This window comes from Mustela putorius, unplaced genomic scaffold (genome assembly GCF_011764305.1).
Source record: "Mustela putorius furo isolate JIRA1106 unplaced genomic scaffold, ASM1176430v1.1 tig00000867_pilon_pilon_pilon, whole genome shotgun sequence".
Taxonomy (NCBI): domain Eukaryota; kingdom Metazoa; phylum Chordata; class Mammalia; order Carnivora; family Mustelidae; genus Mustela; species Mustela putorius.
This window is the reverse complement of record NW_025421501.1, coordinates 2992327-3010651: the sequence shown is the minus strand read 5'-3', so window position 1 is coordinate 3010651 and position 18325 is coordinate 2992327. Positions and strand designations below refer to the sequence as shown.

Sequence of the window (18325 nt, the reverse complement as noted above, 5' to 3'; positions counted from 1 at the left end):
GAATTAGTGATCATCCTGACTTCCCAGAGCTTTGAAGACCTTCCCTACAGTGCAGGCTCTGACTGCCTTCATGGCTGCTGGGCCTTGAGCTCAATATGGTGAACTCCATGTAAATTTAAAAAATTGTAAGCACTAACAGGCATGATAATTATAAAAAAAAATTTTTAGAGCAAGCAAGCAAGGGGGCGGGGCACAGTGAAAGAGAGAATCTTTATTTTTTTGAAAGTTTTAATTTACCTATTTTTGCAAGAGAGACAGTGCAGGAGCAGCAGGGAGAGGCGGAGGAAGAGGGAGAAGCAGACTCCCTGCTGAGCAGGGAGCCTCACCGGGAGCTCAGTCCCAGGACCCCAAGATCATGACCTGAGCTGAAGGCAGATGCGTAACTGACTGAGGCACCCAGCACCCCTAAAATTGCATCTTTTAAAGAAAACAGCCAGATGCAAAAACAAAACAAAACAAAACCCACATATTCTATAATTCTATACATATGAATTGTCCAGAGTAGGCAAATTCATGAGTCAGAAAGCACATTAGTGGGGTGCGGGATAGGGAAGGGAAGCAGCAGTGACCCAGCACCAGCTTCCTTTCGAGGCTGATGAAAACGTTCTGGGATTATATAGCAGTAAAAGTCCCACAACCTTGTGAATCTACTCAAAGCTACTGAATTGTACATTTCAAAAAGTTTAACTTTAGGGGCACTTGGGTGGTGGCTCAGTCACTTAAGCATCTGTCTTCGGCTCAGATCATGATCTCAGGTCCTGGGATGGAGCCCCATGTTAGCTCCCTGCTCAGCAGGGAGTCTCCTTCTCCTGCCTCAGGTGGCCTCTCTGCCCACTTGTGCTCTCTCTGTCAGATAAATAAATAAAATCTTTTTTATTAAAAAATAAAATCTTTTTTTAATAAAATCTTTATTTATTTTTTAAAACAGCAGGAAGAGCTTTCATGGGGCATCAGGGAGGTGACAGATAACAGGTAGTTGGGGGGTAGGAAAGTGGAATATAAATTTTAAATCTTAAATAGAACTTTCAAAAACATACCTGGGTACTACCTTGTATATTAAAAACTAATTGAAATAAAATAGAGAGATGCACAAGGTATTGGTACTCTAATTTTTATTTGGGAGATGGGATTCACAGGTATTCACTTTATATAACCCAAATATATTCTTTGCATCAAACATATATTAGGACAGGGGGTGCCTAGGTGGCTCCGTCAGTTAAGCGTCTGCCTTTGGCTCAGTCATGATCTCAGGGTCCTGAAAGCTTCTCGCTCCCTCTGGCTCTTCCCTGGCCTGTGCACACACTTTCTCTCTCTCAAATAAGTAAAATCTTTAAGAAAAAGAAAAATGGCACTTTTCTAAGCAATGCACTTCAAATGTCCTTTCCCAGAATTGCACATGCTAGAACTCAGAATTTTCTCTTGGCCCTGCCCCATCTTATTTTTCAAAGACAGTAAAGTGAACACTTGGTATTCCCAAAGCTTTTGCCATTTGAAATAATAATAATGTAGGTCTGATCCTGTAACAGTAGACTTAAGCCTCCACTCAGATCAGTGTTCAGCCCTGGAGCCCTGGGGCCAAATCGAGCCTACCACATGTTCTTCTAAATAAAGTTTTATTGGAACACGGTCACTGAAACACAGTCATCCTGAGACATTTTGCTTGTAACTCTTTGGTACTACAGCTACAGAGTTGAGTCCTTACAGTAGAGCCTTTTGGGCCATTATACCTACAAAATTATTTACCATCTGGTCCTTTCCAGAAAAAGTTGGCAGACCCCTCCCTGCGATACAAATGTACACAAGTATCTTCTGTTACACAAATCGTACGTGGCTCTTGCATTTCAGGTAGCAAGAAACAAGTGTTAGAGAGCAAGAGACTGACTTCAAACCTATCTGAGTTTTTGTGTTGCAAGACCTGGGTTGGGGAAGGGTAGCTGAAGCGTCAGGGAGGCACGCACAGGCCTCTTTGAACCTCTTTTGAGCCCATGAGCTGGGAGCTCTGTCTTCTTCTCTGTCAGAGAAAAGAGCAGTCTTTGTGTTGTCCAAAACAAATCTTATTTTGCATCTGGAAGGAACACCCACATAGCCGGTGGCCTCTGTTTTTCTGTCTCTGAGTTCCCACAGACAAGTACTAGCATATGCTCGCCCAACAGCGAACAGCCTGCGGACTGGCGGGCCCTGCGGAGCTCTGTTTGTTGTTTTCTTTTTTGAGACAGGTCTCTGGAGGGCTACCATGCCCAACTCAGAGAAAACGTACAATGCTGTGATTTATTTAGTGTCATCAAAGTGGTTCTTTTCCTGACTTCATTATAATGAATCCTCAGCAGAAGATGAATGTCATCATGGGCCTCTATTCTCGTGGGGCCTTTCCTCACCCGGCGTCTCTGTATCCGCAGCTGTGTCTGAGACACGATGATTTGTGAAGACGTTTTCGGGGACACCAGGCATTGTCTTACAACCTGAGGCAGCAGGAGAATCTGTTTGGAAGATAAAGACAAAAGACCTTATTTCCCAGGTTGTGGGAAGTACATTCCTGCCTTCAGCTCCCTGCAGTGCATCTTTCCAGGGCTTTCAGCTCTTGGGCCCGCATGGCCAGACGCTCCCCTGCCCACTCTCTTTGTGCACCTGCCCAGATAGAGGAAATCGTGAGGAATAAAAATTGTTTGCTGAATGAAAGTACCAGAGGGTGTTGTAGAGATCCCCGTGAGACTGTTTGCCCAGCAGATGGGGAAGGGACTCGTCCCCCGCATCATGGACGGGGATCACGAGGAAGCTGCTGTGACCTCCCCCAACCTTCCCATCACTGCTGCCTGGTGCAGGGGTTGGGGGAGGTGGGGCACCCAGCCAAAGCCAGGCCCGTCAGCCTCTTCCTGGGAGTCTGGAACCAGACCTGAGAGCAAGATTACTCAGAGGCAGACCTCCGTGCTGTAGGCAGCCGTGTTTTTGCCACTGCACAGGGAGGAGCGAAGGGAACAGGCCTGCCTGTGGGCTGCGCCTACACAGGCTGCTTGTGAGGGTGGCCCTTAGCTAGTGTCTGGTAACTTGGATTTGGGAAGATTCTCACCATTCCCAGAACTGATAAGAGAGAGTCAGAAAACCACTGTGGTTTCTGTTGAACACCTGCCTTCCTTCTGGGAGCCTGGCATTTGGAGTGTGCTAGACAGAGGACGCCTACGTGACCAGCCCCCCCACCCCCGCAGAAACGGGGTGGGGGGGGGGTCAAGGCCCCGGTGAGCTTTCTTTGGTGGACAGCACGGCTTGCGTGTTGTCACAAGTCATTGCTGGGAATTTAAGCCCACCAGGAGGGGACTCGGAAGCTCACAACTTGTTTCTTCCAGATTTGACCTCAAATGGCTTTTCCCTTTGCTGATTTTGCTTTGTAGCCATTCATGACCGTTAAGTCCTGTGAATCGTGGTAAATCCGTGAATGCCTCCATGTGTGGCCACATGCTAAGTGACACGTCCTCCTGCCAGTCTGAGCCTGAGATGCACGTGGTCCAGGAGGCCCCAGGGCCACACTGACCAGGGAAGAAGTGGAAGAAGGCCTCTCTAGGGACAGAAAACAAATGCACAGGGAGAAGGCCAGGTGATAAAACAGATGGGACACCTTCCCGTCTCCTGATTCCGTATGCTTGTCACGGCTCAGCAGCAGCACCATTTCGGATATCCTTAGTTTCTGTGAAACAATAAAACCCTTAGAACAGATTTCCGCTTCTCTTCAATTAGTTCCTGTTGTGCTTTATGGCTGAGGGATCTAAAGGATCATAACTGATCATAGAGAGGGTCACACAAAAGGATTGTAACTGATCTTCTCTTTATTTGGGTATTTTCTAAATCTTTACACAAAGCATTAGTTCCTTTTATTATTAGAAATAAATGGTATTCCTTGCTTTGTTCTTATTTGTATCTTTCCAATTTAAAAAAAAAAATCCTAATTTTGGGGGGGAAATGCAATGTTCTATTGTGTATAAAAAGTGACATAATTCCTACCCTGTTGCTCAGTCCTGCTCTCTGAAAGTATCATTTTGATAACAGTCTGATATTTTTCTTGAAATCAAGGTTTCTCAGGATTGGCACCATTGATATTTGAGGCCGGACAGTTCTTTGTCGTGGGGGCTGCCCTACACGTTGTAGGGTTTTAGCTGTCTTTGGCCTCTACCCACGGGATGCTGTTAAAACTATCTCAGTTGAGACGATCAAAAAGGTCTCCAGGGGTGCCTTGGTGCTCAGTGGGTTAAAGCCTCTGCCTTTAGCTCAAGTCATAATCTCAGGGTCCTGGAATTGAGCCCTCTGCATCGGGCTCTTTGCTCAGCAGAGAGCCTGCTTCCTCCTCTCTCTCTTTCTGCCTGCCTCTCTGCCTACTTGTGATCTCTATCAAATAAATAAAAACAAAATCTTTAAAAAAAAAAAAAAGTCTCCAGAAATTGACAGATGTCCCCCACCAGGGGAGAGAGGGGAGGAATCACCCCTGGTTAAGAACCACTGTCTTGAGGGCGCCTGGGTGGCTCAGTGGTTTAAAGCCTCTGCCTTCGGCTCGGGTCATGATCCCAGGGTCCTGGGATCGAGTCCCACATCAGGCTCTCTGCTCTGTGGGGAGTCTGCTTCCTCTTCTCTCTCTGCCTGCCTCTCTGACTCCTTGTGATCTCTGTCAAATAAATAAATAAAATATTAAAGAAAAAAGAACCACTGTCTTGAATATACAATTACATGTCTTTAAACTTTACAAAAATAGAATTATACGTTGATATGCAAGGAGTGCTTGCCATGGATATATTGTGTTCCTCCTTCTGGGAGTATTCATATAGCTGTTTCATTATTTGTAGCTCCTGCATGGATTTTCATTGTAGGCATAAGCAATACTTTATCTATTTTTTAAAGATTTTATTTATTTATTTGAGAGAGAGCTCAAGCGGGGGAAGCAGAAGAGGCAGAGGGAAAAGCAGTCTCCCCGCTGAGCAGGGAGCCCAATGTGGGGCTCGATCCCAGGACCCCGGGATCATGACCTGAGCTGAAGGCGGACGCCCAGCAGACCCCTTAGTCACCCAGGCACCCTTCTAGTGGTCTGTTGGTGGACCTTCCAGTTGCTTACCACTTTCCATGGGAATTTCTCAGGGCTGTGAATACACTCCGGCTGTTTTAAACAGAAAGGAATTTAGTCAGTAAGGGTACACTGCCGCCAGAATTGTTAGGAGTATTAACCTGGGTAGCTCAGTTGGTTAAGTGTCTGACTCTTGGTTTCGGCTCCGTGCTCACTGGGGATCCTGCTGGAGATTCTTTCTCTCTCTCTCCCTATGACTGAGAGTGCTCACACACACTCTCTCTCAAATACTAACTAAATAAATCTCTTTTTCAAGAATATTTTATTTATTTGACAGAGAGAGACATAGTGAGAGAGGGAACACAAGGAGAGGGAGTGGGAAAGGGAGAAGCAGGCTTCCTGCTGAGTAGCGAGCCCCACAAGGGGCTCCATCCCAGGACCCTGAGATCATGACCTGAGCCAAAGGCAGATGCTTAACGGCTGAGCCACCCCGGTGCCCCAATAAGCAAATCTTTTTTTAAAAAGAAAGAACAAGGGGCACCTGGGTGGCTCAGTGGGTTAAAGCCTCTGCCTTCGGCTCAGGTCATGATCTCAGGGTCCTGGGATTGAGCCCCACATCGGGCTCTCTGCTCGCCAGGGATCCTGCTTCCCCCTCTCTCTCTGCCTGCCTCTCTGCCTACGTGTGATCTCTGTCTGTCAAATAAATCAATAAAATCTTAAAAAAACAAAAAGAAAGAAAGAAAGAGACATATACTAGGCTGGAATTCAAGGGCTAGCTCCCAGTGTCTGAATTGGCCCCCAAGGAGACAGCCTTCATGATCAGGAAGAGGCACCACTGGGAACCTGCTACTGGAGTTGCTAGCTCCAGAACCAAAGCTCGTCTCCTGCAGTCTAGACCAGAGGATGCCCCGACCTTGCCTTGTTCTCCAGATGACTCAGTTCTGAGTGCATCACCTGCAAGGGCCGGTGACCATCCGATCCTAATTCCCATACTGAACATGAGCAGCAGGGGTGTCTCAGAAATTCACTTTCCAATTTCCAGCTCCTCAAGGGGGTAGGACATTGTTGCTTGACGCCGTCCACAACATCTGGATGTGTGGATCCCCATCACCCACCCTTAGGAATAGCACCATGAGGGCATCAGTGAAATGGGGGACTAAGGAGATCCAAGACTCCCTCCCTCTATAAAAGCAACAAGAAAGGTGGCAAAATCCGTCAGAACCAGACTCTTCATAGCCCTGGAATCTAATCAAAAACTTGTAACAAGCAAGAGCGTGCTTAAACGAAGTAGGGTAGAAGCTGCAGAGTTTCTGTGAGAGAACTCTGCACCGTTTTAACTCCCCACCCCCCATTCCGTCCTCCTCTTCCCAGCTCAGCAATAGCCTTACAGATGGCGGCCAGCATTCCTTGACAGGGCTTGCTAGCTCTTTCCACAGTCCTGTTCTCCCTCTCCTTCTGCCCCTCTCCAAACGGCCCCCCAGTGATGCTCCATCTCTCTCAGAGTCAATAAACAAAATTTTAAAAAAGTAATAATAATACTCAAAATGCCAGTTTTCAACAAAAAATTACAGATATGCAGAGAAACAAGGAAGTTTGGCTCATTCATAAGAAAAATAAAGTAAAATAGAACCGTCCCTAAGGAGCCACAGACACGGGCCCTATGAAGACTTGAAACCAGCTGTTCTATAGATATCCAGAGTGCTCAAAATGAAGAGTATCAACACAGAGATGGTAAATGTAAGAAAAGGGACCAAACAGAAATTTTGGAGCCGAAAAGTACTATAACCGAATGAAAAGCGTGACAAGTCAGGTCACAGATGTGATGACATTGCTGCGGCTGGGAAGGTAAAGCGACGTGGCCAACAGTTTGGCCTCCTTGATAGGTCAAACTTAGATTCACATACGAAGTAGCAACCCTGTTCCTGCATGTATATATGCAGAAGCGTGGAAAATAGGTGTTGAAACCTGAATGTTCCCAGCAGCATCGTCACAGCAAACGAAAGGTGGAAAGAGCTAGAATGCACAACCGCTGGGTGGTGAATGGGTAAAGAACATGTGTACGGTGGACTGTTACCCAGCCGAAAAGTGGAAAGAAGTGCTAGGACACACAGGTACCCTGAAAACGTTTATTTTAAGTGGAAGAAGGCAGATGCAAAATGTCACATCTTCTGTGACTCCATTTATACGAAATACCCAGAACAGGAAATTCCACAGAAACAAAAGGTTAGTGTTTGCCAGGGCCTTGGAGGGGTCAGGGGGCATGGGGAGGGACAGCTTAGCAGGTGCAGGGTTTCCTGTTAGCATGATGAAAATGGTCTGGACCTGGAGTGTGGCAACAGCTGCCAAACACAGTGAATGTTCTAGAAGCTGCAAAACGCCACGCTTGAAAGTGGTTTCAGGGGTGACCTTTGTGTTACGGGAATCTTACCCCAGTAAAATAAAAACAATGCCGTGGCAATGAACCTCGTTGACCACACCTTTCTAGACCCGCGCTAGATTTCTGTGAACCAAACTCCTGAAAAGTAACATTCCTTAATGTAAGGGTACATTGCACTAGGGATTTCAGCAGGGTTATTCCGGCTTCCATCTCTGAACCAATGTGCCGGTCTCCTCCTGCCTTCTCTGCTGTTGGGTATAGATACTCTCTTCATCTTTCCTGGTCCAAGAGGAGAAAATGGCATCCCTTTTAATTTTTCTTTATGGATGCAAGTTGAGCGAGTACCTTTTATCAGTTTGTTAGCCATTTATGTATGAAATGAAACACGTCTTCTGTGAAATACTAGTACAGCTGCTTTGCAGCTTTTCTAGTCACGTGTTTTTTTAAGAGCTCTTTTTATTGTATTTTTATCAATCTTTTTGTTGTATTTTTATCAAAGTTACACGTGTCCATAACGGAAGATCTAAGTCTTAGCCTGCTTGGGGTGCTGTCACGGAGTCCCACAAATTTAGGGCTTACACAACAAATACTTATCTCACATGGCTCTGGATGTGGTAACGGGGAAGGGGGTGCTCCCTGAGTTAACAAAGGACAGTAATCTCAGCAGGAGGACCCCGCCCCCATCTTATCTAAAGCCAATCACCTCCCAAAGTCCCCACCTGGAGATACCATCACACTGGGGCTGAGGCTTCAACCCACGGCTTTGTGGGAGGACTCAGTTCAGTCCTAGCAATGTACAAAAGATCCTTAACGAGTCTCATCAAGTCTCATCAAGTTCTGTCTTCCTCTCTTAGGGTCAGCTGTTTTCATCCCACTGAACTGATCGTTCCTTTGCAATTATACCTCCTCGTTGCTAAATAGCCTGCTTATCCTGCTGTTTCTTGTTCTTTATTTTGGATTTTGTATCTTGATCTCCTACTGGGAAAGACTAGCGTTTATCTCCTTTTCACCTCCTCCCCCATACTTCCTGTCTCCCCATTCTCCCAGTGTAATTGTGCATATTTGCAGTTTACATTTAGAGAATATAAATGTTATTTCCAAATAAGCCATGTCATGGTGCAGAACACTGTTATTTTTTTCTTTTCTGTACAACCTTTTGTTTTTCTCATAATCATCTTTTTGTTTCATTGTTTGCTTTAGTTTTTTTATGTAATAATCACTAATTCATTCCAAATGTGTAGGAAATAGCCCCTTACATCATGCAGTCAAAGATTCTGCTAAAAGATTCCGTCAAAGAGCTGAGGAACTCTCCTGGAGCCTCCTGACCTCCTCCAACATGGCTTGTTCTCTGTGCCTGGTGTACAGCTCTCACACTGGGGTCTTGACCATTCTACCTTTGCTTCTCTCTTTTTTAGAGAGAGAGAGAGCATGCAGTGTGTGTGTGTGTTTCTGTGTGTGTGTGTGTGTGTGTGTGTGTGTGCAGTCCAGCAGTTGGGGAGGGGTAGAAGGAGAAGGAGAGAATCTTAAGTAGGATCCATGCCCAGTGTGAAGCCCAATGCAGGGCTCGATCTCATGAGCCTGAGATCACGACGTGATCTAAAATCAAGAGTCAGGCGCTTAACTGACTGAGCCACCCAGGTGTCCCTCTTTTTTTGATTTTCTGTGTCCTGGGCCCTATTCCTTTCCTCCATTCCTCTCTTGTTTTCTTTTCTTTTCTTTCCTTTTCTTTTTTCTTTAAATTTTATTTATTTATTTGTCAGAGAGAGTGAGCACAGGCAGATAGAATGGCAGGCAGAGGCAGAGGGAGAAGGAGGCTCCCCAGTGAGCAAGGAGCCTAATGTGGGACTCCATCCCAGGATGCTGAGATCATGACCTGTGCCAAAGGCAGCCACCCAACCGAGCCACCCAGGCGTCCCTCCTCTCTTGTTTTCATTCCTCTAGTATCTTTCTGAGGAAGGGTTCATGGAAGGTAAAATTTTATGACCTTGCAAAAATTTTTTGTTAAGACCTTCTATCTTTATTTGACTCTAACACATGATAGTTTAATTATGTATAAAATTTTAGGTCATAAAATTTTGTTCATTATTTTGTAGGCTTTGCTCCACTGTCTTCTAGTTTCCAGTGTTGCAGTAAGAACAAATAATCTTGGTCCTTCATAGGTGACCTTTTTTTCCCTCTCCAATATCTTGTAGGAGTTTCCGGTTGACATCAGCTTTCGAACATTTTAGGGTGATATGCCTTGATGTGGATCTTTCTTTTTTTCTATAATGCTGGGTACTTCTTGTACTCTTTCAATAAGATAACTCATGTTCTCGTATTCTTGAATTATTTTTTGCTGATTTCTAATTTCTTCCTTTCTGTTTTCTTTTTCTGGTATTCCTCCCAGTCTGATCTCCTAATTATCACATCTTTTCACCTTTCTTTCATCTTTTTGTTTCACAGTTTACTCAGGGACTTCCTTAACTTAATGTTCTAACATCTGTTAAATGTTTCATTTCTGCTATCCTAGTTTTTTACCTCATTCATCTTTTAAAATCTTTAACTGTGGTAAAACATGCATAAATTAAAATTTACCATCTTAACCAATTTTAAGTGTCCAAAAGTTCAATGTTAGGTATAGTCGCACTGTTATGCGGTCAATCTCAAGTCTTCCCATACTGAAACTGTACACATTAAACAGTAACTCCTTGTGCTTTCTCCCCCAGCACCAGCAGCCAACCTTCTATCTCTGTGGTTTTGATGGCTCTAGGAACCTCACGTTAATGGAACTGTGCAGTATTTGTCCTTTTGTGACTGTCTTATTTCACCAAGAAGAATGTTCTCAAGGTTCATCCAGGGGTAGCATGTGTCAGGAATCTCTTTCCTTTCTAAGACTGAATAATACTCCATTGTATCTGTCCACCATCCTGTTTGTCCATTTGAGGAGTTCTCTTTTGGACCCTGAATTTTTTTTTTTTTAAGATTTTATTTATTCATCTGGGCGAGAGAGAGAGAGAGAAACCATAAGAAGGGAGAGAGGCATTGGGAGAGAGAGAAACAGACTCCCCACCGGTGGCAGGGAGCCCAACTTGGGGCTTGATCCCAGAACCCTGGGACCATCACCCGAGCAGAAGGCAATCACAAAGACTGAGCACCCCACCCCCCGCCGGCGCCCCTCGGACCCTGAATTTTTTATAGCATTTCTGGTTTTGTTTCACAGATGGGATATCTTCTGTTACTCTTGCCCGGAACCATATGTCACTTTTATCCCCAAATCTTTTCCCTGCCTAAGTCCTTTCTTCCAAGTTTCTTTGTTTTGTGGGTATTGCTTGATCTCTGTCTGTGTGCTAGGTATTTAATCAGAAAAGCAGTGGTCCTTAACTGTTGCTCTCATGTAAGTGTGGGACTCTCCAAAGCTGACCAGTGGCTCCAAGCTCATGGGTGAGGCTTGCGACTGTGGTCATTACTGTAGGTTGCTCTGCCTCTGTCATGTCCTTGATGGACGCCTGGTATCTGTGTCTTCAGGTCTGTCCTGTTGGGCTGGTCAGATTCCCCGGAGAAGGACCTCCCTCTCTTCTGGCTGAAGGCACCAGCCTGATAGCCAGTGTTTGTGGGAGTGGACCAGAGAGGAGCACGGGGAATTGGAGGGTCAGTCGACCGCCTGGGCACCCTGCAAAGTCCCCTTGATTCCCCTATTTTCAGGACAATCCCTCATGCCTCGCCATGAAATGTCATTTTTATATTGTGTTAACCTTAAAAGTAAGATAGTCATTTTACCAGCAGAAAGTGGGTTTATTCAGGAAAACATAGAATTGCAATTTGGGACAAGCAAACTATAGCAAATCCATAGAGAAGTCCAAAAAAAATCAAGAGAGAAACGTTATTTTATGGAGAAGGGGAAGTTGGGAGGAGTTGTTTTGAACAAAAGTCCATTGGAGAAAAAGCAAAAGTTCAGGGTGACCACAGCTTCTCTGTCACTGACTGAGTTGAAGGGGTAGTCGGTTTCTTGCAGGAGATGCTGTGTCCATCCTGTAATGGACAATTCTTTCCTGTTGAAGGTTCTTCTGACCTCTGCAATTGACAATTTTTCCTGTAATTGACATTGGGTGGTAGGCTCCGCCTTCCAGCCTTTCCCTCATCTCTCCTGCTCCACTTTAGTAAGGATTCCCTTTACTAATTTTCACAGTCATTCGCTGATAAATGCTCTTAACTAACAGAAGCTTGCCTTTGCTTTGAGTTTACTGAGAATTTGTTTTTAAATCTAGAAGTAAGAATCATGCCCACTATCCACCCTGTCAAGAGACCCTGTTTTACTCCCTCGGCTTCACTTGACTCGAATGGCCTTGTAGACGGAATTCCAAGCCAACCCTGTTTTTAACCACCTCCCTTCTCACCTCGTGAAGCACGCCCCATGCCGTCCCGTCCCATTTCCTGAGCCTTTGGGAAATTTTGCACTAAAATCAGGTTGGATATTTGCTCTTCTCCATCTCCACTGCTGGCTTGGGATTTCATTTGGTTAGCTCTGTTATGTTAGTTACTTCTGTCTGTCTGCTTTTCAGGTGCCAGAGTTTTGTTTCCTTTCCTCTTTCCTTTATTGCTCTTCTTAATACCTTTGGGGGAACAAGCAAGCTCTGGTTTTTGTGGTCTTCTTGGGGCTTCAAGAGGGAAAGAAAATAAGCCCATGTGTTCAATCCGCTTTCTTCACCTTGAAGTCTCAGAGCTCTTCATACATTAAAATACTAGCTTATACCCATCATACAGGTTCCAGATCATCCTTGTTAAAATATTTAAATCTTTCTTTTTTGCAGTTTGTGTTTATTTTGCTATGTAGAACTGTAACTTTTTTTCTGAGTGGGTGGCCATTTGTTTATCATTGACTTAGCACTCTGTTCAAGTATTTGGTAGACCCTGGTGTAAACAGGAATTCAGGAGATGTGTGACATTCTAGTCTTCCACTGACTCATGGTCTGGTTCTTCATCTCACACAGCTCATGTGCAGAAAAAGAAGACAGTTCCATGCAGTATGCCCTACGAAAGGAGGGGTTCCTATTAGCTGTCATTGTGACGGATGACAGTTTTTCCATCTTGACGCTTTTTGTTATTTGATTCTGTTTGTTGATTTTCTAGAGTTGTTGAAGCAAACTGTTGCAAATAATTCCTTTTTTAAAAAGATTTTATTTATTCATTTGAGAGTGAGGGAGACAGAGAACACATAAGCAGGGGGAGAGGGAGAGGGAGAAGCAGACTCTCTGCTGAGCCAGTCGGGATCCCCAATGTGGGGCTCAATCCCAGGACCTGACTTACCATCTTAACCAATTTTAAGTGTCCAAAAGTTCAATATTAGGTATAGTCGCACTGTTATGCGGTCAATCTCATTTATACACGATCAAAAAATGCAATAGGTATTTTTCTGCCTTCTCCAGTAGAGGTTGGTGACAGTTTTTGGCCTGAAGGAACATACTATACTCTGGGATATAGGACAGAGCCGTACAAGACTCTGACACTCCTTCTGACAAATGAGAACCCACAGTGTTTTGAAATTGCATCGGGAAACCTCTCATTTGGAAGTTACAACCTCCCGTTCCCCGGAAGTGGAGTCTCACATTTTCCTTGGGACTGAAGGCTCTTTTCCTTTGATCAAGGTCCTCAGCAAGGAGCTTTTAGCACATATATTTAAAGTGCCCCCCCTCAACTAGTTCTTAAGGGAATCTTGTGAATGGCCCCGAGCTGCCTTTTGTGGGCGCTGGAGGGTGACCTTCACCATGTGGCAGGTGGATCTGTGGAATTCTGAGTGAGGTGTGTTGAAGTCTCTTACTTTGATTGTAGTTTCTGTCAAAATCTTTGGTTTCTAAGAGTTTTTCCTTAGATATTCTGGATACCAAACTTAAGGGCTCATAGCTCTTGTGTCTTTTAATAAGGTTACCTTTTCTTTCAATTGAGCCTTCAGACCTGAAAGATTTCATTTTATGATGCAAACATACTCTTCCCATTTCTGCCTAGCTTTTATTTGTGTGATATATTTTTATAATTCCTTTATTCTTGATTTTTTATTCATATGCCTTAAGTATATTTCTTACAGTTTAGCTTTATCTGTAATCTGAAATTCTAATAGAGAGCCCATTCATGGTTTCTTGTGGCTTTTTTGCATGCATTTACTCTTATTCTTATCCTCTTACATTTTCAGTATACTTTTCTTTCTTTTTTTTTTTTTAAAGATTTTATTTATTTATTTGTCAGAGACAGAGGGAGAGAGAGCGAGCGAGCACACACAGACAAAGAGGCAGGCAGAGGCAGAGGGAGAAGCAGGCTCCCTGCCGAGCAAGGAGCCCGATGTGGGACTCGATCCCAGGACCCTGCGATCATGACCTGAGCCGAAGGCAGCTGCTTAACCAACTGAGCCACTCAGGCGTCCCTTCAGTATAATTTTCTTACTAGTTTTCCCTTTCCTGATTTGCAGTCACCTAACCATGAATGTCTTTAAGGCCTATAAGGTGAAAAGGTGGAATAGGCCTGAGAATCTGAGTAGCATAGTCTGATAATCATGTGAAAACTAAAGCTAAAATCAGAGCTAATCAATTTTGAGTAGAATAGGGATGCCTGGGTAGCTCAGTTAGTTAAGCGACTGCCTTCAGCTCAGGTCCTGATCTCAGGGTCCTGGGATCGAGCCCCGCATCCAGCTCCCTGCTCAGTGGAGAGCCTGGTTCTTCTCTCCCTCTGCCTGCCACTCTGCCTACTTGTGCTATCTCTGTGTCAAATAAGTAAAAAAACCTTTAAAAAGTTTTTTTGAGTTGACTAAGTAGACCTTTTCCCCCGTCAAAATAAAAGTTTTCTGAGGCAGGGCTAGAAAAGCCAGTTGAAATAATGAGGACCAGGTCAGTGAGCCCCGCCAGTGTCCCAACATCAGAGGTGGAATCCGAGCAAGGGACCAGGCAGACAAGTGACTCACCCTGTGAGCCGTCCAAAGCCAGCCTCGCGCCCAGAGTCAGAGGGACCCAGGAAGACCTGGGTCAGGGTGGGCCAGACAACCTGGGATGGTTCTGGTGATAAGAAAGCCAAGGTGGGGACAGAAGGGTCAGATGTGGCCCCGCCTGACTGCATCAGATTTCCTGTCACGCAACCACCAGCTGGGGCTGGACTGCATCTGCAGGACGGGGGCGGAGCCCCCAGGGCACGGGGGTTCCCAGGACAAAACAGTGACAATAGCACAGCCAAGCAGAACTACCAAACTGGTTTAAAGAAACCACTGGAAACTTTTCACTCAGATTGGGGAAGTCACCTAGCAATTTGCTAAGCAGAACAGGATATTCTTGAAAGTACTCTGAATTACGGGGGTTGGGGGGCGCACCCATCGTCAAATGAAATCCACTTAACTGCTTCTATCCATGTTGTGGGAAGATGGGCAGGGATCTGTCCCTTCGGCTCTGTTGTCATTCCTGTCTGCCTTGGTATCTTTTGCTTTTTATTGGGGTAAAGTAGACTGTGAAATTGACCATTTTAACCATTGGTAATTGTACAGCTCTGTGGCCTCAAGTCCACATTGGCGTGTAGCTGTTACCAGGGTCCGTCCTCAGAACTGTTTTGTCTTTTCCCAACAGAATCCCTGTACAATGAAGCACTAATTCCCTACCCCCCAGCCCCTGGTAAGCTCGGTTCTACTTCTGTCCCCATGCATTTGCCTCCTAGAGGTACCTCGCGTGAGTGGAATCATCCAGCCTTCTTGTCAGGTTTATGTCTCCTTATGTCCTCAGGTTCATCTGTGTGTCTCCCATTCTGCTTTTGGCATCCATCCTTCTTCCTTGTGGGTGAACTCGCACCAGGGACACTGCAGCAATGGCTCGGGCCGGGCGGGGGGTGGTTGGCTTGCCACCATATCTTCAAAACCTGTAACAGCTCTGTAGCTGACTGAATTAGACTCGTATCTGTTGCCAGTGCAGGAGGTCAGCCTTTTCTAATGCGACTATTTAGCTGTTGGATTTCTCCTCCCTTTTCTCCCACACCCCATCCCCCATATCACCGCCACCTACTAGAAACTGGAGACTCGGTCAGTCCTCCTTGTCACTAAGGAAGAGGAAAGTGTTGTGGTCACCAATTTGGGCTCTTGAGCTCTGTAAGTCAGAAAGGTCTGTGTTGAAACTGGAGATGGAGGGTAACAGATTGGGGAAGGGTTGGAGTGGGGGCTGGGCGTGGGTTTGGGAGGGAGAGTAGAGACCCCCCTAAGACACTGCTCAGAGGCCTGGCTGTGAGGTGTACACAGTAGCCCAAAATCCCAAGAGGAGGGCTCAGCTCGGCAACCCTGCAGGCTGAGGGATCTCCGTCCTACCTGTTCCAACCTACTGAATTGCCTCTTTTTTTTTAAGACTTTATTTATTCACTTGAGAGAGAGAGTGTGTGTGTGTGTGTGTGCGTGCATGTGTGTGCGTGTGTGTCCGCGCCTGCCAAGTCGGGGGTGGGGGTGGGAGCAGAGGGAGAAGCAGACTCCCCAGTGAGCAGGGAGCCCACCTTGGATGTCCCATCCCAGAACCCTGAGATCATGACCCAAGCAGAAGTCAGACGCTTAACCAACCGAGCGACCCGGGTGCCCCAGCCTGCTGAATTTGTACAAAATGCAGGAGAAAATGATAGTGGGGGGGGTGCTTTTAGAGACAGCATTAGGGTTGCAGTTAAGGGCTCCTAACCTGAGTTAGTTGAGTCTTCTGGTTGTAGGGGATCATTTGAAGGAAAACACCTGCATTCCAACATTGCTGGCACACAATTTTTTTATGTATAGAGACACTAGATGTCCTGCTGGCTTCAGGAAGTAAAAGCATAATTTTCAAAATAAAATGGAAGAGTGTTTCCTCCTGCTGTGGACTGAGGTGGATTTAAAGTGTCTTTGTCCTTTCTCCTCCCTGTGGATCCTTTGTCCTGCCGGAAGCCCTCCCTAGATAAATATGCCAGCAGCTGGCATTGTAGCTGGCACCATCCAACACCGAAAGCCATTATCTTGCCATCATTAAGAGAGACGAGGCCTTGATGTTCGCTGCTGTTCCCACTCGATCTCCCAGGACAGCATGCAAGTCTATTTAGATAATAACAGTCCCAAGTGAAATCAGCACTGAGTATTTTTTTCCGTTCTCTTATGCATGAAATGTTCATCTGGGAAAAAGAAATAGTCTAGCCATAGAAGCCGATGATTTTAGAGACTGAATTCGGTCTTTCCGGGAGTGAGAGGTTAAGATTGGGTTGAAGATTGTCTCATATAAATTAAACTTGGTCAGGGAACAAAATTCCTTAGAACAGATTGCTTTGTTATTACGTCTTATTTTCTTAGGAAGCACATCCAAAAATACAGAAGTGCCGTTTCCCCTTAAAAAAAAAAAAAAAAAAAGTATTTCCTTACTAAAAATAGTCTGTTTGGAGTGCCGGAGCCCCAGGGTGTGGACAGAATCGTTTTTGCTCTGTGAAACTCTGCAGATGCTCTTATGAACGTGGGGGGAGCTGGTCCCTCACATGGGGCAAGTTGGGAGGAGTATAAGATCGAAAAACTTCTCTGAGGGCAACTTGGTGGAATCCATCATAAATTATCCCACAAGTGTGCAGTGTAATAACAGAAGACTGGACACAGCTTAAAGAGACCGTCGTATCCATCCATGTGCCAGACCCGTACATAGCTGCTGAGGAAGAGAATGGAGGGTTAATGGTGGTGAAAAGTGAGTTCCTTATGGAAGAGCTATCATAGAGCAGACTTTTTTTTCAGGATTTAATTTATTTGACAGAGAGAGACACAGCGAGAGAGGGAACACAGGCAGGGGGAGTGGGAGAGGGAGAAGCAGGCTTCCTGCCGAGCTGAGAGCCTGATGTGGGGCTCAATCCCAGGACCCTGGGATCACTACCTGAGCCGAAGGCAGACACTTAACCGACTGAGCCACCCAGGCACCCCACAGCAGACAGTTTTATAAGGGCTCTTCTTGTTATTTTTGAAACTAATCTTGACTACAAACCTATGAAGTATCTATTCTACATCCATTTTAAGGATCTGGAGGAGAACCTGGGTGGGGGCTCAGTCGATTAGCCCTTGGCTCAGGTCATGATCTCAAGATCCTGGGATTGAGCCCCACATTGGGCTCCCTGCTGCTTGAAGAGCCTGCCTCTCCCTCTCCCTCTCCCTCTGTTCTTCCCTCCTCCCACTTGTGCTCACTTTCTCTCTTTCACTCTCTCTCGCTCTCTCTCCCAAGTAAATAAATAAAATCTTTTTTTAAAAAGGTTACAAAAACTAAGACACAAAGAAGTTAAGTAATTGCTCACAGTCATCAACTAGTAAGTGATGGGGCTTCTGGCTTCAGAAGCCAATCTCTTGGTCTCTACACTATCACTGTTTCTCCACATGTAGCAGAAGGACCTATTGCTATAGATCTCGGGAAGTGGGAAAAAAGCAGGGTGCAGAAGTGTGCAGAACATGCCACCATTTGCATAAAAAGAGGGGAAATATATATGCATGTTTGTATAAGTGCTGTGCAGGGCTGTCCAATGGAACTTTCTGCAATGGTGAGAATGTTCTAGATCTGCATTGTCCAGTACAGTAGCCACTAGCCAAAGGTGGCCAGTATGACTGAGAAACTGAATTCTATACTTCATTCAGTTCTAACTTGGCCATATGTGGCTAGGGGCTGTTGTGTCAGACAGTGCAGGACAGGATAGACATGGAAAGATGCAAAAGAAGCTGGTTAGAGATCGTTTAATCTTATAGTTTCCAAACTCTACCTTCGCCAGACCTTCTGCAGAAAACTTTAGCTGGAAGAGCAGGTCCCGCAACCGATCATTTCAAAACAACTGATACAATCTGGCCAGTTCTTTGGAAAGATGAGGAATCTAGAAGCCGGAAAAGTCGAGTCATTTGCCTGAAGTTGTAGTCACATAGCTGCTTTAGTAACAGAGGAAGATCCAGGTTCATC

General features: G+C 45.4%; 1 protein-coding gene and 1 long non-coding RNA gene across 8 annotated transcripts in view; one reads left to right on the top strand and one right to left on the bottom strand.

Annotated features, from left to right (window-relative positions):
• The window catches only part of SPECC1 (sperm antigen with calponin homology and coiled-coil domains 1), a 221990-nt gene that overhangs the window by 167186 nt on the left and 36479 nt on the right, over positions 1 to 18325 (top strand). The window contains exon 13 of one of the 7 annotated variants that reach the window (XM_045085436.1): positions 2397 to 2593. The exons of the other annotated variants lie outside the window; for them this stretch is intronic. Coding sequence (XP_044941371.1) covers positions 2397 to 2423 — 27 coding nt within the window. The 3' untranslated portion in view covers positions 2424 to 2593. Of the gene's footprint in view, positions 1 to 2396; positions 2594 to 18325 lie in introns of those variants that run through there. 7 annotated transcript variants of the gene reach the window in all.
• LOC123393453 lies at positions 1105 to 17041 on the bottom strand. The gene is made up of 3 exons (XR_006608243.1): positions 16070 to 17041; positions 15084 to 15499; positions 1105 to 2477 (listed from the first exon to the last, which is right to left on the bottom strand). It is a non-coding gene; the product is annotated as an uncharacterized LOC123393453 (long non-coding RNA).